This window comes from Chamaea fasciata, unplaced genomic scaffold (genome assembly GCF_029207755.1).
Source record: "Chamaea fasciata isolate MVZ Bird 193981 ecotype frontalis unplaced genomic scaffold, bChaFas1.0.hap1 SCAF_3, whole genome shotgun sequence".
In the NCBI taxonomy this organism is placed as follows: Eukaryota; Metazoa; Chordata; class Aves; order Passeriformes; family Sylviidae; genus Chamaea; species Chamaea fasciata.
Window position 1 is genome coordinate 72,805,656 of NW_027094088.1, and position 24,094 is coordinate 72,829,749.

General features: G+C 36.5%; 1 protein-coding gene and 1 pseudogene across 1 annotated transcript in view; one reads left to right on the forward strand and one right to left on the reverse strand.

The window, feature by feature from the left end:
- The window catches only part of ASCC3 (activating signal cointegrator 1 complex subunit 3), a 254,485-nt gene that overhangs the window by 5,914 nt on the left and 224,477 nt on the right, over positions 1-24,094 (forward strand). Inside the window, exons 2-4 of the mRNA XM_066179496.1 lie at positions 9,033-9,176; positions 9,881-10,031; positions 12,911-13,494. Of these exons, the coding sequence (XP_066035593.1) occupies positions 9,087-9,176; positions 9,881-10,031; positions 12,911-13,494 (825 nt within the window). The 5' untranslated portion in view covers positions 9,033-9,086. The remainder of the gene's footprint in view (positions 1-9,032; positions 9,177-9,880; positions 10,032-12,910; positions 13,495-24,094) is intronic.
- On the reverse strand, positions 585-1,423 carry LOC136287526 (uncharacterized; annotated as a pseudogene).

The following is a 24,094-nucleotide window of genomic DNA, read 5'->3' on the forward strand; positions in this document are numbered from 1 at the left end:
TTCTAATTCTAAACTGCAGTAATGATAAATTATCAATTAGAAAGCTGTTACTTGCTAGTCATCAAACAGCTGATGTGCTGTTTGAAGTGCCTGTGTGGAATGTAAGCTCTGAAGAGAAGACAAAGGATCTTGCCTTTAATAATATTATATTATGTGACTATGTATCTATCCAATAGTGTTGCTTGAATATATTTTTAATCAACTTATTTTTTTCCTTTGTAGAAGAGCTTCTGCCTTGAAGTAAGCATGTTTTCAGGCTGTAGGGGTATACTTATAATGCAAGGCAGACCTTGAATTAAATTTTTACTTGAATTTTTAGGCTGAAATTTTGACTTTTTTCACCCCTATATCCTACCAATGTTAAGTCATATTTAAGCTAAATCAAGTGGGCAGTGGTCTGGCTTGGGACAGCTCATTGTGCATCTGTTATAACCTTGGGTTTCTTTACACCTCTCTTTGTGGGGAAGGAGGTAGTATTGCCTCCAGGCAGTAGGAGGAAGTTCTGAAAGGGAAGGCATTCCTAAAAGTCTGGTGTGATTTGGACTGAAAAGCTTTTGATAGGTTGATTTTTCACAGAATCACAGAATCACAGAATGTGTAGGTTGGAAGAGACCTTCAAGATCATCGAGTCCAACCCAGCCCTAACACCTCAACTAGGTCATGGTATCAAGTGCCACATCCAGTTTCCTTTTAAACACATCCAGGGATGGTGACTCCACCACCTCCCCAGGCAGACTATTCCAGTATTTATATCACTCTTTCAGTGAAGAAGTTCTTCCTAATATCTAACCTATATTTGCCTTGACGCAGCTTAAGACTGTGTCCTCTCGTTCTGTCAGTTGCTGCCTGGAGAAAGAAACCTACCCCCAGCTGTCTACAGCCACCCTTCAGGAAGTTACAGAGAGTGATAAGGTCTCCTCTGAGTCTCCTTTTCTCCAGGCTAAACAACCCCAGATCCCTCAGTCGTTCCCTCAGTCTAATCCCTTCACCAGCTTTGTTGCCCTCCTCTGAACACGTTCAAGCATCTCAACATCCTTCCTAAACTGAGGGGCCAGAACTGGACACAATACTCAAGGTGTGGCCTCGCCAGTGCCAAGTACAGGGGAAGAATGACCTCCCTGCTCCTGCTGGCCACACCATTCCTGATACAGGCCAGGATGCCATTGACCCTCTTGGCCACCTGGGCACACTGTTGGCTCATGTTCAGCTGGCTGCTGACCAGAACCCCCAGGTCCCTTTCCTCCTGGGCACTGTCCAGCCACACCGTCGCCAGCCTATAACGCTGCAGGGGGTTATTGTGGCCAAAGTGCAGGACTCGACACTTGGACTCATTAAACTTCATTTTGTTGGACTCTGCCCACCGATCCAACCATTCCAGATCCCTCTGCAGAGCCCTCCTGTCCTCCAAGCGGTCGACACACATTTTTTGGACTCTATGGATCTTCACTACACTTACATATTTCACCACATTAGGTCAGTGAGCTGTCTTCTGGATATGCCTCTGTCTCCTTTTCTGGTAGGAAATACAGACTTGTAACTTTTTAACCACTGAGCTGGACTGAACCTTAAGTGTTCTGTGACAAGGATCCCATAAGGATAAAAGCACTGCTAGACCATGAGTGGTTCGTTTATATGGACATACCTTTGGAAATTTATGTATTCTAACAGGGACTTTCAGGAGGAGTGTTAGAAAGACTAAAGGGTAATATAGTAGATTCAGAATTAAAACATTTTTAGGAATTATGGATAAACTACACAGCTTTCAGGTTCCAGTTGCTGTGTGTTATTGGAAAGATACTAACTAAAGAGATTTCTGCAAACTCTGCCATGACGTTCTTATTTCCCTCCTCAAAAATTATGACAGGTATCAAATAACATACTGAAGGATAGAAAAAGTGAAAAGGACATATTTTAGAAAATGCTACAAACATTATATAAAAATTAAATGAACACAATAAATTCAAATATTGCAAAACACAGCAAACACTTAAAATTGCATGACACACTTGCATTATTTTAATTAAATTGATGCATTTGTGTGGACAAATTGATGCATTTGTTTGGTTCCTATTTTTTGTAATGAGTCATTTTCTACATATTTCTGTATTATTTACTGCACCCATTGGTAAAAAGTCTGACTCAAAAGCTGCTGGAAATAGGATGACTTTATTTATAGCTGATAGTTTGGGAAACTTTTAATTTAGAGATCGCCCAAGTTGGCCAGAATCTGTGTTTCTTTTCAAGACCGTTTCCTTACTTTTAGTACATGACAATTAAATTAATTTTCTTGTCTATTACTGGAAGGGCTGTAGAATCTACAGCTTCTTTCTTAACTGGTCTAAAACTTCGCATATTTCTGTTCTGAAAAATAATACCCTAGTTTAGGTACTTGCAGATTTTCTGTTTCAGATTGCCAGCATTACCATTCTTATTACCAGTTATTGTGATAAAATTGCTTAACACAAAAAAAATAATAATATTTTCTCTAAATGAGAAATCCTGCTTCAGTGCTTTCATATAATAATTGTTCTGTAAGATTAAATGTGAAGCTTGGCATAAGTTGCACTTTGCTTACACAGCTACTGTGTGTTGTCTGCAAGATGCAAAGATTTTATTAGCCATAATTAATTACTAAAGATATCCTTGAGAAGGAATTTCGATGTTTGCAAGATGGTTACTTCAGAACTGACATCTTGTCTTTGCAGGTAGCATGGACATCGCTAATGACTTTGCTGTAAAGAAACTGAATGACTTACTGGTTTATATGAAGTAAGACAGCAATCCTACTCATTGCACCTCTGTTTTGATTTGAGTAGTAATGTACAGGCAGGGTCTTAGGGATTAGTGTACCTGGCTTAGTCTTTTATTTTATTGCATTTGAGATCCTTTGTAAATGCTGAAATAAATTATGTTTTTCTCAAAAGGGATGTTTAGTGTTTTCTTCAAAAACATTTGGGAGAATGCTCCAGATACAAAACTATTCAGTTCCCACCTTGAGGCTTATTGAAACCCTATTTTGAAGGAAATCAGCATTAATTATGAAGGATAATTATGGTGTTGAGCGGCTAATAAGCATCCAGTTATTTAGAACTGGGGGACAATACAGTATTTGAGGCATTTGTTTAGCTGTCTATAAATATGGTAAGTGATTTGACTGCTTGAACACATCCCTGTGAGGCTTTAAAAACCTCACAGAACTGCACCTTGTAATGGCCAGTAAATCACACTGAGGGCTTTATCCTTGTCTCTGCTTGCTGTTCACTACAGAAGCGTGTTACAGAGACCTTTTTTTTACTACCATCTGAACAAGTTCTCCAGCATGCTCTTAGCCCAGCAGTTACGCAGTTGTGTATTATACATGTATTATTATAGCACTTACGTTTGCTGAAGTGCATCCCACATCCTCTCAGCCATCCGCAGTGAGATGCAATGTGTGTGTTACTTAGCTGTCATTAGCTCAAAATTTTTTCTTTCTCTCAATTTTTCATCCTCCCTTTCCTTCTTTTGAACACGTACATACCTATTTACCTTCCTTTTGTGACAAGCCTTTCTGGAAACAGCATAAGTTGAAACCCCTGAGGTTGTTTTCAACCTCTGGTGATGACATGGTGTGTAAAAGAGACACAGAGAGCCCCCTATTAAACTTAAAGCAAAACTAAATAAGTGATATCTCCACCATCTCCATCTTGTATTTGTGGCTTATTCCTAGTGTTTAAATGAACATACATGTTGCATATGTTGAAGTTGGAAATTTGCTTATTAGTACATCTCCACGTGTAAGGCAAGTCTCAAAGTTTCTGTTGCTTGGAATACAGTTTGTCTCTCACTGCAGGGAACTTAAAAGTTAGGGCGCTGAGGTGTAAAACTACAGACATTTTTTTGGTTTAACAACTGAATAACATTTTACGTTCTTGGAAAAGGAAGATGAGTTAATTCTGAAGAAAGGGTTGTTTTAATTTTTTTATTTCTTTTTAACAACAGCAATCCTTAGTAACTGTCTCAAAGTACATCTAAAATGAACACATTATTGAGCCAAGCCACATGTTTGGCATCATCCCAGAACAGTATCAGGCATAATCACAGGAAATGCTTCTCCTGCTGATGCAAGGAGGCACAGTGTTAGGCAGCTGGTAATCCCATGTGCATGGTTAAGATTGTGAAAAAGTGTGGAAAGGGTTAATATTGTATTGAACAAATTACTTGTAATTCCATTATTTGATTTTCTAGGGTTTTTTGTTTGTTTAGTGACTTCTGTAGTTAAGATGCTGAGATTGTCTCTTATGTGAACCATGGCACACAAAGGCACTGTTATGCCTCCTTGTTATGCTGAGAGACTTGTTTGAATTTTGGTATTTGCTGAGGTGAATATTGTGTGTCAGGAAGCCACTGTTTCTTCCTGAGTACATATTCCTTAATCTTGCTGTTGCCCTTCTAAAGATTGACCCAGTCTTGACTGGAGATCAGCAATATTTGACCCAGACAACTTAAGAGAATTCCAGGGTGATGTCTGGGCCTTTTGTAGAAAGTGAGATGTCTGAAAGCGTACAGTTGTTACTACATCAGGCAGCACTGTTTGTAAAGGTGCAAAATATGAAGTTGGAAAATACAGTTGTTTTAGTGTCATGCTTTTAGTTCACCTGCTATTTCTGATTATTGTCCCAGACATTAAACCACTGTTATTCCTGGCTAACAACTTTGATGTTAGGGGTGTATCTGTACTCTTTGCATGAAACGTCCTTGGAGAAGAAATTTTATTGTATCTAATAAAAATATACTCAGAGGTCCAAAATAGCTTTTTTATCCAACGGTTTTATTTTTTTTCTTTAAAGTGTTTGCTTTGGAATATTTTTCCTTTGGTGTGTATGATGTAGAAAGGATGTAAACCGAGAAGAATGTGTTGTTTGGGGTTTCTTAAATATTGAGTCTCATTTGTAAATAAAATATCAAGTTTACCTTTGTGTTAACCAATGTGTTAATTGTAGCCATTCAAAAATGTGTTCATATCAGTAAAATTTAATGTTTGGGGATTTATTTTTAGTCTTCTTACGTCGTAGTGTAAAGTAAAATACTGTATGTGATGATAAATTTTAAAATGTCTTAATGTGTCCTTATGGTCTCACTGTTTGATTGATAGATATTAAAAATGTAGAAAAAAGTTCCTTCACTGTCCCTTTAGCTTTTGTATAGCCTTGTGGGTGGGGTATCTTTTGCCCTTTTAGTTTCTTTTTCATTTGACTTGTTTCCACTTTCTCAAGTGAAAGAGAAAATGCCATTTGAAGTACTTAGTGTTCAGTAGCGACCTGCTATTCACTAGCAATGTCTAAAGCCTCTTTTTCTATATAATGTTTTTTGATTAGGTTAGTTACTAGTAATAACTTCTTGAGGTTTTATAAACTGCAAGTTTACATAGGCAGCAAGAAACTTGTTAATAGTTGGAAGAATTATAAGTAATATAGGCAAAATCTGGGAACGTGGCTTAATATTCCTTAAATACTTAAAATAGAATTACTGCTGTGGAGTCTTAAAGGACAAATAAAAGGTAAAATATTACAGACTTCAGAAGCTGGTACTTTAGGGTCGTGTGACTTTGGATTTTACCTGTGATTTTTAGCTGTGTCAATGCTATGTTTTTCCATCCTTTGTAAGGGAAGAAAGATTTCTGTTCAACTTGAGAATTGATGTACCAGATCTGAGCATTCAGCTTCTCCTAGCCCTACTGGGCAGCTGGCTTGATCTGTTAGAGAGCACAGGAATTCAGTAAATTTCAAAAGGATATGTCTTTTACAGTAATCTCTGTAATATTTCAGAGGAGAGAAAGAAATGGTTCTGTTATTTGCTTGTATTAAAAACATAGGAAGGCCAGGAGTTGGAGGAAAACCTAAGTAGCCTGTGAAAATATGAAGTGAAAGACTTCTCAATAATTTTCTTTACCTTTGTGGTATTGCTAGATTTTTTTTTTTTTAATATTTCACTTTGATGGAGAAAAACCTGCTGAGATTATGATTCATGTTTACTGTCAAACAATAAACTTTTAGTTGTTGCTTACCTGAACTCTGAGTATAATCTGTTTTTATGTTTTACTTTCTCCTATAAAAAGTTTCAGTGTTAAAATCACACTTGTTTTTAAAAGAAGTAAAATAGACTTTAAAAGTTACTTTCATCTTCACGAAGCTTTAGAAGGGTGGATATTGCTCTTTCTGATTTACAGACAGGCTTGATGGAAAGTTAAGTGCTTTTTAAAAGAGGCAGGAAGTCTCAGATAGTTCTCGGAATCATTAGCAGAATGCATCCAAAATGCCTTACTTGATTGCGGGTGGGAGAGTAGAAGAAATATTTTTACCATGTAAAGTCACACTGATCTGAAGGTTAAATTCCCATTCCATTTGTCCTACGGAAATGATTTAAGATGGTACATATCTCATACTTTTCTTTAAGGGGAATGGGCAGAAGGATGGCAAAAGTTCGTCTTCTATATGTGCGCCCTGGTAAAGAGGATTTAGTTGCTGCTGCCTTTTAGGTCCTTGTTCCAAAACCAGCAGATCTTAGCAGGATTATTTGGTAGTTCAGATGTTTCATATCCACCTGTGGGCAAACATACATTTCTCTCAAACCAGCAGGAATTAGTTACCCTTATGATGGCTGTGGAAAGACAAGGAGTAGCTGATCCACTCTAAAAGCAGAGTGATGCGAGCAGGTATCTACATAAGGAGGCTTTATGTGAAGGCAGGTAATGCATTTTTAAAAAAACAAACATTAATTTACACTGCATCTTATAGGGCCATATGGTTTTTGATTTAGTGTTCAGAGCTGGCTCTAACATGTTGCAGAATAATAGCCAAAGTTTATAAATTTTACCTCGGTTTTCTGTGTTAACAGTGTAGTAATTAATTGCACTGTCTCCTGGATTGCGTTTACTAGCTGGTTTTGTTTTCCTGTCGTGCCCTGCTGAGAGTGGGTGTCGTGTATCAGAAGCAAAGGGGGTGTGTGAAGTTTGACTATAAATGAGATGCAGAAGCCTTGTGTGACTGCTCTGCCAGACCAGCCCCCTCAAACACCTGCAAGTTCTGAAAGCACAACAGGCACGTGTGGAGCTGCATTTACTGGTACAAGATTAGGGTTACGAGGTTGGATTTGGCTCTTTGGCCATGCCTGTGGTCAGGACAGTGTGCCCTTACTTGGTTTCTGGTGTTTCAGGTTTTCTATTTCAGGAGCTGTTAATAACAGAATTGAATAAAGGATAAAGAAATATCCATTTGAAATTCAGTTTCCTAATAAATGAGCATGCTGGAGATGCTTTGAAATTTATAAGTGTGTGTGAAAAGTGAACTTCTTATAAGTATATTCTAACTTTCATAAATTACTGTGCATGGTGTTTCAGAAAGGACAATTAATGTAATATTACTTATGTTGTTACTTTTTTTTTTAATAAAGGCACATAATGCTACAGAAAAAGGTATTTGAATGTAGCTATAAAATAAATAGGTAAAATGGACCCATTAGCTCTCATAGCTAATGGCAGTTCTGTCATTAGAACAGTGCAAAAGTGATGTACCCTCAAAGTCTGGACACCTTACTTCCCTTCTAATAATGGTGGCTATAATATTCACAGGCTGTTTACACTAGGAGCTATGCTGGTATGAATTACATGTTAGATATTCACTGAATATATCAAAAAAGCTGCAGTGATGCTTGGCTCTGTCTGCTTCTAGGCTTGAACACATGCTCTCTGTGCCCTTCACAAAGGTTTTTGTATTTTCGCCTTTTGTAGCTTCATTGTTATAACATTTGTCTCCAAAATATCAGCTGTTGTAAAATCATTCTCAAAAAGCATCTTAATGCAAGGTGGGAAAACAAGTAGACCTGACAAATCAGTGACATTTTTCTGTTTGTGACTGGAACGCTGCATCTGGATTTCTTTTGTGCTGTATTACAAAGCTGATAGCTAAAATACAAATGCAGTCATTAAATAAGGGGAAGGATAATTAGATAAAAGCAGAGAGTTCTGTACTGTATGACTGGTGGGGGAAGTGATTTTATTAACTCTGTTACAAGGTCTTTAAATTCTGGATGGACGTTGATCTTCAGGCATGCTAAGAATGATGCAGATCATTTGGTTTGTAATGGTATCATTAATTGTTTCAAAAATAATCTAACTCTGTATCTTATCTGCTACCATCAGAAACTCTTGCTGCACATTAGGGTTCATTAAACAATTCAGCTGTGGGCACCTTTTGAAATTAAATAACTTTGAGAATAGTATCAGTAAGAAGGCTTGGGAGAAGTACAATTTCAGATGGAGAACAGCTGTGTTTTCGTGCATAGATATGAGCCTGTTCCACAGAGGAAATAAGACTGCACAGAAATAAGTTGTAGTTCTGAAGAGAGTCCTGCTCTAACTGTGTGTGCACTTCCAGTTGTGAGATGAAAACATCCCAAGGCATAGTGTCTGGTAGCCTTTTTTATTCACTTTATCTCGTATAATAGTTCAGTGCTATGACTTTGACAATCTTTATTTCCTGTCATAATTTTCTTTCCTTGATTTGCTGGTTAAAAATGTCTAAGCACTTGTCAAGAAAGATGCCTCTCTCTGCATCAGTGCCAGAGGCTGTTAATGACCTGGAAGCTCCCAGCATGGGCTGTCTCAGAGGAAATCTTCCCGTAGGTTGTAATCACTTACTGCCATTGGGAGCTAAAGTTCAGTTACATAGATTTCACTGTAATACTCAGTGTTAGGGGTGCTAAAGAAATAATTGCCACTTTGCCTCATTGCTGGTAACTTTTATTTAGGGAGGAGAGAAAAGAATCACCTGCTGAGTGACCTCTGCATGTTACCATTTCTTGCCTCTGCTCTGTGCCTTTCACCTCCCTTTTACTGATTTTTGATTATCATCATTTTAAGAGATCTTTTTTTAACTGGCTTAATTGGAATTACTGCCAAGTTCTGCTAGCTCAAAAAGGTCTTTCGAGTTCATGATGCAAGTTTGTATTTATAACATTAATAAAGCCATGTTATTTGTTTTGTTCTCATCTAGGTACTTGAACTGGGATTTGATTTCTCATCCTGTGGATCACTGAATGAGTAACAGATGGCCTTGCCTCGTCTTACAGGCGCTTTACGCTCCTTTTCAAATGTCACTAAACATGAGGATTACAGTGAAGAATTAGCTGACTTAACGGTAAAGCCTTTTTTCTTTTACAAAGCATAGCTATAGTAAGAATAATTTGTTTTCTTCATTTGCATTGCTATTTTATAAGAGTAGGCAAGCAAGAAGGGCAGAGTGTGTAGTTTCTTGTACATTCCTTCATAAGTGTCCTCACTCAAAATGAAATTTGCTGTAGCTTTGTGATTTATACTTAGCCCTTACAATCATGATGCGCTATATGGAAAAGCTTGCTTCGCTGTGCTACTTCTCTTTCAAGAAGTTGGGCAAGGCTGGTGTGCTTTTAGCTCTGAGCTTGCATAGAGCTGGGAAGCCAAACATTTCCTTTCTAATACTAAATTCAATGCATTTTGGTACTTCTTTTGCTTCCGAAGAAATAATGCATTAAAGCAATAAATGCCTTGTGGGAACCTCTGAAATGAGTTTAGAATTTTGGGAACTGTAAATCTCTTGAAGTTGGAAGAGTTTGGCTTCATAGAGAATTTTGCTCTGGAAAGAGTAAAGTAGTGAGAGGGTGTGTGTGCTTTTGTGTGTCCTTTTTTCATACACTCAGGAAAGAGTCTAAAGATCAGGTGAAAGGAAAAGTGCTTGCAGTCAGTACTATATACTGACTGAATGCAATTGGAAGGAATTGTTTTTATCTGGTGTTTAATTTTCAAGAAACCCCCTTATATTAATTTGAAATAAACCTAAAAAACCCAAATATTTTGCATTTTCAGACTAAAAGATCAAAATTACATGCCCAGTTGCTGAAGTCCGATCTTACTTGGAAGAAGATAATAAAGTTTGTTGATGACAATTTGGACAAAAAAGAATACCAAACTGTAAATGGTGATTTAAAAACTATCTTACAAGCTGCAAAACAAATAGGTATGTCTTCGTTCTCTAGTAGTCTAATTTTATTTTCTTTTTTTATTGTTTTATTTGGGGATGGGAGCAGGTTCAAGTTGCTTTCTGCCTGCATACTCTACTAGTATAATTTTGGTTCTACCTTGATGCCAGTTTTGCCCTGATATATCTTTGAAACTCCATTTCATCTGATACAGATATGTGCAATTTGGGCTTCTGTTTTAAGATTTCATTGTTATATGGATGTTCTTACTTTTTTGATAGTATTGTTTTGTAGAGTGTGGTTATGGTTTGTGATTGACGGTTATTAAGCAAAACCAACTCTTTCTTTTGGAATAGCAGTACTCTAAGAAAAGAACAATCCTGATGTTGTCTGCTTTAATTCCACTTAATTGGTATCATGAAAAATTGTACTGCTGTGCAGGCAGATAAAAATGTAAGAAATGCTTTCTGTTTGAAGTGTTTGGTGTTGAGGAAAGAAGTAAAATTTTATTTCACTCATCTGGAATGAAACTTTTAATACTGAAATACATTATGGCAAAGAAGGTGGGAAAATTGAGTTTTGATTGGAAATTCAGTTTTTGATTGACAGACAAAACCTAATACAGCTTTTGCTTTTAGCAAAATTTAACTTCATCAGCTCATAAACTGAGCCCATGGCTCAAGCTCTTGCTGTCACATTTTTCAGGATTTTCCCTGTCAGTCTCATAGGTAAATTTCCTCCTTTTCTGATTGTTTTTCAAATATCTTGAATAGAACCATTAGTAAAAAGACAGAGAGAATTAATAAAAATAAATATATTAGCCTGGTTTTGGTACTACCGACCAGAGATTTTTATTACAATACAAATGTTAACCTGCCACACTTGCACTTCTAGTTCTTGACCATTTTTTTGGAAGTACCTTGTAAATCGACAAAGAAACAAATGTCTAAAAACATGCTTTAGAAACAGGCTAGGCAAGTTATTCGTGTCTAACATGTGGTAGTAGTCAATTGTGCTGTACAGTTGCAGAAGATGCCTGTTAAAGCTATTCATGGTTGTAAATGGCTATTGCTTTCTTGAGTCATCAGAAGTATATTTTTGAGTATTTCTCGAATCACTGACAAAAAGTTTTAAACTCTGGTTAGTACCATTAGTTAGACTTTTAACCTCTTTGTGCTGGAATTTAAGTATGTGGCTGCAGCCTTTCTGAGACAGACCCCTGGGAAGGGCCACCTCTCTGCTCTAACCCACATACCTCTCCTTACAGTGCACAGATTTCACCTGGCACTTGCAACACAAGGCTTGAGGGAAAGTCATGCGAGATGGGGATTGAGTTTGTACCAACTGTCAGTCCATGGAGTTAGTAGGGGAAGATGCCATCTGTACTGATAATAGATATCCATTGAGAAAGCTGTTTTAGATATCCACTGTGTGTATTTTAATCACAAGAGGTACTGGACTAAAATGTTGACTGGCAGACAAAACAAAAACCCAAAAAGAGGAGCTTCTAGTAGTGCATCTCTTGCCATCTTGTCTGGCTTATTTTGTTGAGATGGAAGGAGTAGTATTTTTTCAAGAGATGCTTTCACAAACAGGAGATGTCGATAATAAAGGAGAAATACCACTTAGTAAACCCAAGAGATTTTTCTCAAATGCTTCAATTTGTCTTTTAGTTTAGTAATCTTTACTTCTGTTCCAAGACAAGTGACTTTAAATAATAATATGTATTTGTATGTTGGGAATATATGGGTGAGCTTCATGCAGACAAATGGCAAGTTTTTAGATGTAGGGGGTTGTTTTTGTGCTTCTTATATAGCTAATGCTAAAAGGGAGGGGCTGAACCACCTTTTTTCTCTGAGACCTTTTAATGTATTTATTGTATATATGTGTATCTTTATGTCATGTATGTTCCATATGTAGATATATAATTATCTTATAAATATCACCTCCAGTCCTTTCCTTGAACTTTTCAGCTTTTCAAAGTGCACCATAGGAAGATTCAAGCTAAATACTGAATTTGTAGCCACCTCTATTTATTTATATGTTACATTTCTAGCTACTCAGCTTTGTTCCATCTGCTTATGCTAATGTTTTTTGCTCTCTCTCTCCTGTTAGATTGTGGGGAAGAAACCCCTTGCTTTTTCTGGTGTTAAACCTAATCTAAGTTGAATTAAGTCACAAGTGAAAAAATGTTGTAAGTTGTCCTCATTTAAAATGAACAAAAACCCCAGTATGCTGGCTGATTTCATTTGGGTGAGGCTTGGTGACCTGTAAAATTTTGTAGTAGTGGCATACTGCTTCATCACATGGAGTTTTCCTTGACTACCTTTGTGAATATTTGTGTAAGAAATACATTCATGTTTTTATAATAATATATTATTTGCATAACATGATATTTTGTAGATAGAAATTTAAATTCATACATTTATTTGCTTTTAATTTTTTGAGCAGTTTTTCTAACTTAGCACATACTCAGAAGTAATTTTACTGGGAATTGCTACAAGAATTCAGTAATTCCCAGCTGATTTCTGTATATTTATTCTGTTATGAATATTCAGATTAGGCAGTGAATAAATAGTCAGACAAAGTGGAAATTTGTTAACGTTAAATTGCTTATAAATGTACAATTGTGAGTTTAAGACCTCTAGGAAGTTTTTTCTCTAGCTCAGAAAGATAAAGCTTTGGTAATTCTTACTATAAATTTTTAGTATGTAGAAGGATAATGAAGACAGATGCTTTATTATCATATGCTTTTATAATTCAGTACCTTGCAACAATTCTTATTTGCTGTGGTCTTCTTTCTTTTGATATCTCTGCTGATGAGACTTGTGGCAAGAATTTAAATTACAGTTTTGTTACAGGTAATGAAACACTCTTAGTATTAAGTGTATTAAGTTGCATTTGGTTTTGTTAACAGTTGGAGCTGAAAATGGACAAGAAGCAATTGAAAGTGGAGCTGTTTTTCTTTTTAAGACATTTCATGGGAAAGAATGCGTTGGCCATGATGAGACTAAGGTGATCAAGCAGATGTTTGGGCCATTTCCATCATCATCTGCTTCTGCAGCTTGTAATGCCACAACTCGGATTGCTTCTCACTTCACTGAAGAACAGCTTAGGGCCCTCATACAGTTGGCTGAAGAGCGAAATTGTGACAACAGAGTGTTGTTTGGTAAAAATATAGTGTTTTCATTTGACATGCATGATTTGGATCACGCTGAAGAGCTGCCTGTGAATGGTGAGACTGATGCACAGAAAAATATAAGCTTAGATTATAACAAATTTTTGAATAACCAGCTGAATCACTTACAGAACTACTGTGATGAGAAATCTAATCTCAAATCTTTGGAAAAAATAGATGATTCTTTTTTATGGTGTGAAGTTGGAAAGTATCTGAAGGAATCTCAAGGAGGTAACCCTGGAGGGCCAACAACAGAAGACCTCTGCTGCACTTTGTATGAGATCCTTGCTTCTACCAAAAGTGCCGATGAACTTCAAAACGAGGTACACTAGCACATTAACCGTATTGCATATACTCAAATGCTACAGAAATATACAATAATTTCATATTAATTTATGTCAATATACTTTATCCAACTATGCTGTCTATGCTTTTTTTTAATATGTCTTGAGAAAAATCTCATTGCAGCATCACCATTTACCAGGGAGAAGAAGGATACAGCATCAATTTGATATGAGTAATCTCTTTCCCTCACAATGGACAGGATACTTTTTTTGGTGGCCATTTGCTCAGCGTCTCCATTCTTTTTTAAGCGGAACCCAGTTTAAACTGCTTATAAAATTGTGAGGAACTTGCAAAGGCAAGCTGAACTTTCTTAGACATGTTTCATCTCCAGTTTCGGAGCTTCCCTGTTGCTGGGAGGCTGAGCGGCTGATGCTGCTTAAAAATTTTGTCATATAGTGTCTTGTTTCTTTTGATGAGGAAAGGGGGTGCCTAGGTTTGTTACAAGAGGGGCAGAGAAAATGTGAGGGAGAGGGAACAGTTGCTGGAGTTGAAAGATAAGCATAATAATAGAAAGGGGGAGAAGCATGATTAAAGCCTGGAGAAGATGTTTTCCAGGTATGTACGCAAGAGATGATTGGATTAATCTAGGCAAGGGAGAACTGGTTTTGAATGGCGTAGGGGAAAAATTCCTGCAATTTGGTAATTTTTTTTTCCCTCTGCACTTTTCTGTTGTGTTTACTTTATTTTTCTTAACTTGCCCTGCTTTCCTTCCCTGAAAATATCCAGTACTTAAATTCTCAAAATGACTTTTCAGACAGACTCTAAATTTAAAAATTTGCTATCAAAAGGCAGCTGATAGTAGGAACAGACAGTCCTGTGAAAGACAATATAATGAATGTTTTCAGGAATTTAGCCATTGTAGTTGTAGATATTATTCTGAATACAAACAGTAGGTGATGGAGAAGAGAACCTGTGTACTTCATTTTAGGTTTCAATAACTGTGTATGGGTATTTAATGTGTAACAGTATAGTTGCTGAAGCCATATTATTGTTTTGTTTAGTAATCTGTGGACCACATTTTGGCTGTCCCTTGAGCTTTCTGGGCATGTATATTTTCTTACAGATGCTAAATATAAATGGAAGTTGATCTAATTTCTTCTGCATTGAAATATATTTGAAAAATAATACTTTAATACGTGTCTGCGAACAGTTTCATACTTTGGGTGGTCATACCATGTTTTCATGGGAAGACATATGAAAATGGAAGACTGAACGGGTCTTGGGTCAGAAGATTGGATTAAAAACTTGCATGTCAAGTGAAACACAAAAAAAAAAGTATATTTGTCAAAGGGACTTGAAGTTTATTAATTGTACAGAGATAAAGATTTCAATTTTTTTTTCTAGATCAGTGTCTGAAGACATTTCCAATAGCATTATTGGGTATGCAGAAATAATTCCATACTTCTGCATAATGCCTACTTAATGTCCAAGTTTAATTTGTAAAATGTTAAAGGAAAAGCTCTAAACCTTTGGCTTGAAGCAAGAAGAAATAACAGTTTTTATTTTGCAAATTTATGATCATAATGGATTGCTAAATCAATTGGCAGAAAGTTCAAGCTGTCAGTTTTTATGTAGGTCACTAATAAAGACTTCCTTTCTATTAGTTCCTGGAATGAAGAATTCTTGGCAAAATTTCTGATTTGGTGGCTTTACAGAAGTTTTAATTTGATAATATGAAAAAATTGTCTGCCAGAGAACTGAAAACTAACTTAGCAAGAATAGTTTCTTTCATTTGCATCACTAGAGAGGAAAAGAATTTCTTTCCTGAAGTGTCTGAAAACTGCATCTTACTTTGGGTTTTTAAAAACTCCTAGTAATAAAAAAAGATCTCCACATTCTCATTATTTTGGCCCCTCTGTTGCCTTTCCTTGCAACAGTCTTATTTCATTGTTCACTGCACAATGTGGGGGTCAAGGAGGGAGTACAACAAATTTGAACCTAATCACCTTTTTGTAAAGCTAGCTGGCATTTGTATTGTGCTCTCTGCAGGCATAGTCATGACTTGAAAATTTCTTCTGGGCTTTGGATTTTACTATCACTTAGGGATTTTTTTTTTCTTATTACTGTAATATTGTTGGTGCCATCATTAAGAGCAGATGGTGCTTTTAAACCTGAAGATAACCCATTTCTAGAACTAGGTCAGAGGCTTGCCATGTGAGATGGCATAACAAGCTGATTGATCATGCATATTGAACATCCTACATTTCCTGGTGGAATGAATACAGCCTAAAGTGTCTGTGAGCTACAAAATATTTTTTTTCTTCATAAACTAACAAAACAAAACAAAAAACCCCAGAAAAACCCCCAAAACCACAACAAAAAAAACCCCACAAACAAACAAACAAACAAAAAAAGCACAACAAAAAGCTATTGATATGAAAGGATAATTCTTCATAAATAAAAATCCAGATCTATAAAATACTTTTTGATGTTTTAAAACCGGATGATACCACTGTCTGTTTATTATTAAACAAGAAAAGGACATGATTGTGGTGAGGATATTGGCAAGTGGACTTCTGTAAGACAATTATATTTGATCCTTAAGCAAATTTTATTGAGGTGCCAGATGACATTAAGAATATGAGCAGTTTAGATAATTTATGGGGTGGCATTCTGTTTTGGGGGTTTTTTTATAGTGTATCTGTAGGCACACATACACGCTATTTAGTTTTTTGTCTACTTAATGAACTCTACAAGGAATTGAAATTAGTTGCTTTTTTCAGCAGCATATAGTTTATGTTTAAAGTGGTTAGCGAGGTAGAAAAAATACTTTGTTCTTTGTTTTCACTCTTCAAGAACATTCCATTCTTCTTCCTTTGGGACAGTTTGTTTATCTGGCATATCACTGGTGACTCTTAATTAGAGGAAAATTGATTCTTATAATTGGAGTGGTAAGGGAGTTATAACTTATTTTCCAAGTGTTTGGGACATGTGCTTTTCATTGGGGACATAAAGTCTAGTAAAGCTAAATGACAGCTACATACTTTTCAGAGTGTGTCAAGTTTTGTTGATGACCATATGTGTTTTGTTGATGGTAATGATGTGGTAACAATATCATTATTTAAAAACAAGAAGAGAAAGCCTACAGCCTATAGCCAACTACAGAGTTTGGCCAATAACTGCTGTGTTTTTTTAGTTTTATATTTGATTAAAACTTAGTATTCAGTGCATTCCTCAATTAGAGCCCTCAGTTTCTAGTGTATGGTGAAGACTGGAGCCATCTGAGAACATTTGAGCGGCTTTGCCACCTAGCATCTCCCTGGGTAACTAGGAGAAAGTTGGAAGAGTTTAATCCCTCTGATTAGACCATGTGTCTTTCTTCTGTGAACTTTTGTCTACTATATCTGCAATTTTTTTCTGAATTTTGTTTTGGAAATACCTGTCTCTATTTTCACACTAAGGCAGAGGTACATTATCTCTTTTTCATAACAAAACAGGAAGATATTTCCTGTAGAAATAAAATAACTAGGGGGAAAAAGGAGATGCAAACAGAATTGTGTTAAGATCATATTAATACAGCATCCATTATGAAAAAGTGTGCATTTTATTCTTCTTGGGACAAGGCAAGAACTTTGCCCAAATAAAATTAAGAATATTCATGTCATTTAGGAAATTAAATTAAATGGTATTTCCCAGACAAAATCACTTTAAAGGCTGTAAAAATGACTAGAAGAACACTAGGCTAAGATACGAAACAGCAGAACTGTTTCAAGAAAACTACATTGTAAGCAGTAGTTTGAGTATTATGTAATAGTACATATGTTTACTTATCTCTATATATGCACTTAATTTCCAACTCAAAAGCCCAGGCACAAGATTTCAGTTATGGCTGTTTTCATCTCTTTGCATTAAAAGGTTAGCATAAACATATACTGTGGCATCCAGGGTTTCTATCAGTAAGTACAATCCAGTGGCATTGCAAACTGTTGTGGTGTGAAGCAAACATTGGCTTTTTGTTTCATTCCTAAAAATAATTCAGTATTCATCACTCCAACTGAAAATGTGAGATATGTTTTCTTGTTGTCATAAGCACCTGTGAATAGTCAGGTAGTAAAAACTACAGTAAGAGGCCAGGAGGTCGTAATGTGGAGCTTGAAGGTTTTCAATCCTCCTGTTGAGGCTGAAAAAACATTAATTTCAAGTCAAAGTAGATCTGAAATCAGAAAAGTCCAAATAGTGGAATATAGGTTTTATATGATGAAAAAAAAGAGGTCATGAGTTGGGCAGCACATCTTCCTGTATGTATTCCTTATTAGCTCAGTCCAATAATATGCTCTTCATTAGAGCTAAAAGGTTACTGCTTTGTTACTGAAATTGAGTTCTTGTCATACTTATTTCAGAATAGAAGTTAATAGATTATTTTGTTGTTTCATTAGGTGGGAGTTTTTTTCAGTGTGGTGTTTGTCTGCCTCTGAATGCTTGATGTAGCAACAGACTTTTAGACAGTTTTCCCCAGTCTCTTGTAAGTGGATCCCTGTTGTCTCTCAGGCTTCTGCCTGTAAGTTTTCTTTAGCTGCCTTTGTCACTGGTAGCAGGATAATGATATTTTTTTTCTCCACATGGGTTCATCTACATTGCTTCTGTTGCCTTACCTTAATCCCACCACAAATGTCTGCCAATATGCTTTGTTGGTTGAACCTGTAAAGGCTCATGGGATCAAGAACAAGGGGAGCTTAACTAACTTGTCAATTCAATGAACTGGCAGGAGGCTCCTCTGTGTCTGCCACCAGCCTTTTTTGCAAAAGTGCAGGAGAGTAAAGGAAAGCAAAGTCTGTTTAAACTTTCACAGAATCTAGAAGGCATCTTTTCTCAATAAAACATTATCTTAAACTGAGGAAGACTCGTTAACAAAAGAATGTGGGAAAATCTGTCCCAACTTCTCCCCTGAAGACTGCTCCAGTCTTGTTGCCTGGTTGTTTAAAAAGATCCCTTGTTTTCTGCTTTTTGACTTTATTCAGGGCTGGTTTTATGATCGCCTTTCCTGTGCTGTGATACAATTGTCCTTTTTTTTTTTTTCTCGAAGCACTTTTAAAAATGAGCACCAGAGAACTGTGCTTATAACTTCCTTTCCAGATGATGCTATGCCTTTTAAACACTGCCTTTCCTTTCATTTACCCTTCAGGCAGTTCCTTGCCAACTTTTAATTCTTCTGTTAATGCTCATCTTCACAAGTTTAACAAGTCTTCATGTAGAAAATTGCAGTCTTTTAAATGAAGTCCAGATGTGAGACAACTGCTATTTATTCATTTTCTATAATGGAGTGTTAGACCAAATGATGTATCATGAGTCTGTCCATGCTATGTTTATGCCATTTGCCAGTTACCTGAATGTCTTTTTGATTCTTTTCCAAATATATCTCTTTAACTTATCTCCAATTGTATTTATATTTTCTTATACACTGTGTTACTGCCCTTGTAGATGTGTGATCCCTGACCTACAATTTCATGTCAGTTTCTGAAGATTTATGAAAAATTACATTGCACTCAAGCTGTTTTAACAGTGAACTCTGAATTTCGTTCCTAGCTTCAGTGCGATCATTTTTATATACATGCCTTTTTCTCTTTAACCACTTTATCCTTATATCCAAAATAATATTTTAACTGTGGAAAAAAATTAATTTTAATTTTAAAATTGAATTGAATTAAAGTATTGTTGCTAACTTTGAAAAGTCAAAATTTTCCTTTCAAAAGGAAAATCTGTACTATAGTAAGGGACCTAGATAGTGAAGTCAGCTGGTCCCTGGAACTCCAAATGGAAAATATGCCTGGACACCTGCAAAGAAAAATACACTAAAATTATTTCCTGGTGTAGGGACATGAGCCAATAAATAGAATCAAAGAACAGTACATTGGAGGGGACCTCAAGGATCATTTGGTCCAACTGTTTGTAGCAAAAGTGTGGTCTTGACAAGATCAGCACCCTGCCCACCTCAATCTTTAAACTGCCCAGTGCTGGGGAATCCCCCACATCTCTGGAAAGAGTATTCCAATGACTGATTTTTCTCATTGTGAAAAATCTTCCTCTTGTGTCCAGTAAAAATCTTTCGAGCATTAACTTGTGCCTATTGCCCTATCCTTTCCATGGGAATCCTTCTAAATAAGATTCTTGCATCTTCTGTGCAAGGCACCATTTAAGTGCTAGAGCACAGTGATGAGGTCTTCCCTAAGCCTTCATTTCTCAAGGCTGTACAAACCAGTTCTCTCAGTCTGTCCTCACATGGCAGGCTTCCCAGTCCTTGGATCATCTTTGTGGCCCTTCTCCTGACCCTCTCCAGCCTGCCCACATCTTTGTAATATAGAAGGGACCAAATCTGGACACAGTATTCTAGGTGTGGCCTGGCAAGCTCTGAGTAGAGTGGGACATTGACTTCATTTTCTGTGCTGGTGATGCCCTTGTGATGTCACCCTTCATCCCATTGGCTTCTTTGCCACAGCACACAATGTTCACTCAGTGAGCTTGTTGTTCACCGGGACCCCCAGCTCCACTTCTACAGGTCTGCTCCCCAGATGGATAGATCCCAGCATGTGCTGCACTCCTGGACTATACTTGTCCTTGTTGAACTTAATAAGATTCTTGGATTTCAATGTGTTTTCTTGATTCTTAAAGCTAAGTTGAATTTCTTAAACTGTATATCCTTAAGCCTGCAGCAACGATACTTCGTTTTTAAAAATTCTTCCTGTCTAAACCAAAACAGATTTGGCAATAGGAGTAGCAGCCTTCCGCTACAGTTTGCAAGTCATAGGGCACATCAGTCACGGTAAACTGGGATTGGTCAGTATTGTTCATTCTGATCAGAATGGCACCTAAAAAGCTTGAGAGATAATGGATAATACTTTCATGGCTCTTCAGGTACAGTTGACCATTTTTTTTCCAGAAATCTTTTTATCTTTAAATATTGAGTAGTATTTTACTCTTAAAAACTGATGGGTTGATAAAGGTGAAATTTTCCTGCATAATGTTCACTGTTACAATTGCTGGATGTTTTGGAGGGGAAACTCGGTGTTTTGCAGTGCTTGCAAGGAAAATTGTATGTTGTAAGGCTGGGTAAATACCACTTTCCTCTGTCATGACTGTCTTTCAAAAAGCCCCACAGTTCTTAGATTACCATCACTTACTTTATCCAGTGCTGTCCCCTCTTGTTTGAACGATACATATACACACCCTGAAAGTGAAAAAGTTTTAATTAAAAAACTGTGATGTTTCATTTCACATGGTAGTCTGATCATGACAAAATGTGTGTCTAGGGTGACTTTCATCAGTACTTGCCTCTTAATCTGAAGACTATATGGATTCCCATGTCTTTTTACTTTATTATTTATAGTATTTTATTCAGAGGTATACTTGGTTCAGTTTGTTCATATAATGGAGAACAAACACAAAGCAAAAACTTTGAAAACTGTCTGTAGTTGCTACTTAAATATTAGACTTCTTAAATTAACATCACAGTCTACTGCATTTTCTTGGCTTGGTTTGAGCAGTAGGATGAATAAGTAAAACCTGAAAGCTGTAGAGTGGTGTCCAGTGTGGGCAAACTGGACTGAGGCCAGCAAAGGGCCACTGGGATGATGAAGGGCCTGGGTCGTTTGAGATACAAGAAGAGACTGAGGAAGCTGTGGTTGCTCAACCTGGAGAAGGGAAGTCTTGAGAATCTGATCAGACCTGGTGGTGAGGGTGTGGTGAAACTGGAGCCAGACTTCTCTTGGTGATACCCAATGGCAGGACTAGAGACAGTATAAATAAATCATATTACAGGATATGCCATGTAAACATAAACTTTTTTTGTCACTGTGAGGATGGTCAGGCGAAGGAGCAGTTTGCTCAAGAGGTCATGGAATCTCCAGCACAAGAGACCAGGTAATTTCCAGAGGTTTCTTTTAACCTCAGCCATTCCATGATTCTGTCACTTCAAATGAAAAAATAGAGGTAATTGGAGAAAAATTGTATATTTATACCTAATTCCATATTAATTTAAGTCTTCATTTTCCCTCATGAATTTCTTACCAAAAAATCAATCCCTTACACTAATATGTTTGTGTTTGTTTAAATTAAAAGCTTCCTGTTTTGTAATAACTTTGTTTTTAGTAGAATCTCATAATAAGCAAATGGGGTGTGCCTCTTTAAGTACTTACATTTTAACCTTATGTGTAACTTAATTAATGAATTATAGTATACAGGAAATAAATAGTCCTTGTGTTGCAAGTAATCTCAATTAGGTTTTAAAGTGACCTCAATTTCAGATGTGTTAAATTGGTCTCCTAAATTAGGTATCTACCTAAATTACAGACATTTGTTGTCCAGAATATAATTCATTTAGTTTCTTGTATTAAACAGGAATCTGTAATGGTCATTATTCTTATAAGAGAAAATTACATAAAGTCTTAATTCATGTGACTAAATTTCTAATACCCTTTAAAAGCCTGACATTATTTATGTGAACATTTAAAATTTTTTTCCATGTGTAAGCTAAGACAAACATAAGACTCTGAGATGACATTGAAATGCAGTTCAATAAGAAAGTGTATTTTAGAGCTCGTAATACAAACCAGCTACAAAATATATTTTTAATTCCTACAGACTACACACACTTATTCACTCCTTCAGGTAAATGAATAGAAGAGCTTATACAACATTGCACAACACCACAAGCATCCACAAGCATTTTGTTTTAGAATAAAACCAGGTAAGTGTGTGTAGATTTTGTTTCCTGCTAGTGGCTTAGGGGGCTTGTCAGTAGCAAACACTGCAGACACTGTTCTCTCTTTACATCTTGCTCATTGCTTTCCAGTGTAACATTTGCAGATAAAAACTGTGTTCTAACTATTCATATCCAAAAATCTGATGACCTGAGAAATACTTAGCTTACATTTCTAAACCTGAATTCAGTTTCATAATTCTCAGGTCTGTATTGAGAGTGATTCCCTGAGCAGTCTGAATATGTAATTTATATTAAGAGCTCTGAACTCTTCACGGTTCATGTTACAGTGTGGACTGTGAAAAGTACTTTAGCATTTCATGTTTTTGCAGACAAATTTTTTTTCAGGTGCTAGTTTTGAGATCATTCATCTGACATTCTGTGTATACTCTGACAGAAGTGCTTTCAAGAAACGGGCTTCACTGTCTGTGCACAACGCAATTGGCTCTGACTCAATATTTGCCTAATACTATTGCTTGGCTCAGAGGGCAAGTGGAGCTTGTTTGCATGTTCTATGTAGCCATTTCCCTAGTTACAAGCTGACCTTCACCATCAGAAAAGTACAGTGTGCAGGTGTGAAAGTAGATGTTTACTTTTCTTAAGCAAAATAGGACCTGAAGTGTCAGCTTCTTGCTGCTTTGTAGAATGCCAAGTTTTGGACTTTGCAAAGGCTTGGCTCCTCTAAATGCTGTGATATCGGAAACTCAGTTCTACCTGTCACTAGCTTGGCACATCAGTGAAATTGTGTATGCTTCACTGCTCCCAGAGGGTTATCTGTTCCCTGTCAAAGCCAAAGCTTGACTTTTCTGCTGCTCTTCTTTTCGGGCATAGGATTCCCAGCCACAGCTTCTCTAACTCATCTGAAGCAGAACCAACAGTGCTCTGAGATCCCAGCACAAGGCTGCTATTTTCCCTGCACTCAGTTTTCATTAAGCCACTATTAGGGGAAGAAAGTCAACTTTGATGTCAAAATGCAATTTGGCAGAACTTGAGTACAATATAAGTAGAGTTAATACATAATTTTTAGAAAATTTAGTGGGAAGCGCCTTCTGAAATATAATAAATAGTGTTATATACTGAAGCATAAGTAAACAGTACAGTTAGGGAATGAAAAAACTAAATTAGCCAGAAACTGAAGTCAGTGGTGAAGTGCCTGATGTGATTGTCCAAAGTGTAAGAAATAGGAAATTTAAATATATTTTAAAAGAATAATTATTCGTGTGTAAGCACAAAGGCAAGACCTCTGGGATAAAATACAAGCATCATTAAAATCAGTTGGTGATTTTTTTCCTTGGTTTCAGAAGGTGGGTTTTTTACTGCTTGTCCTAGTCTGTGCTTATGTTTTAAGTTATCTTACAGAGGCAATTTCTGAACCATATCTAGCTGATATTATACACCCACAACCAACAAAATAGCACTGTTACAAAATAGGATTGCACTAACATGTATTTCTATGTTGCTTGGGAAAATTTTGACACTTAGAAGATGTTACGGTGCTGTGAAATTTTTATGAGACTTTCCCACAGAGGAACTGAGTATCTGGTTACACACTGTCTGGTTAAACTAGATAAAATGGTAAAGAGTAGTTAATCTGCTGAATTTTACACTGTTAATCAAATAGTCTTGAAAAACTGATATAAGCAGATGTAGTAATAACTACATAAACCATGTAACAAACACTGAATACCCGTGTGAACAGAGAATAGTCCTACAAGAAGTTTTTTGTTCAAAAAGCAAAATAGATTTGGGGGGGTTGTAAAAAAACTTTGCCTTTGGTTGAGATCATTAACAATTTTTTTAATGAGCTATTATCTTTATTATGTGAATATAAAAGGTGTTGTGAAACAGCTTTCAAATATGCATTAATACAGGAAAAATCTTGGATA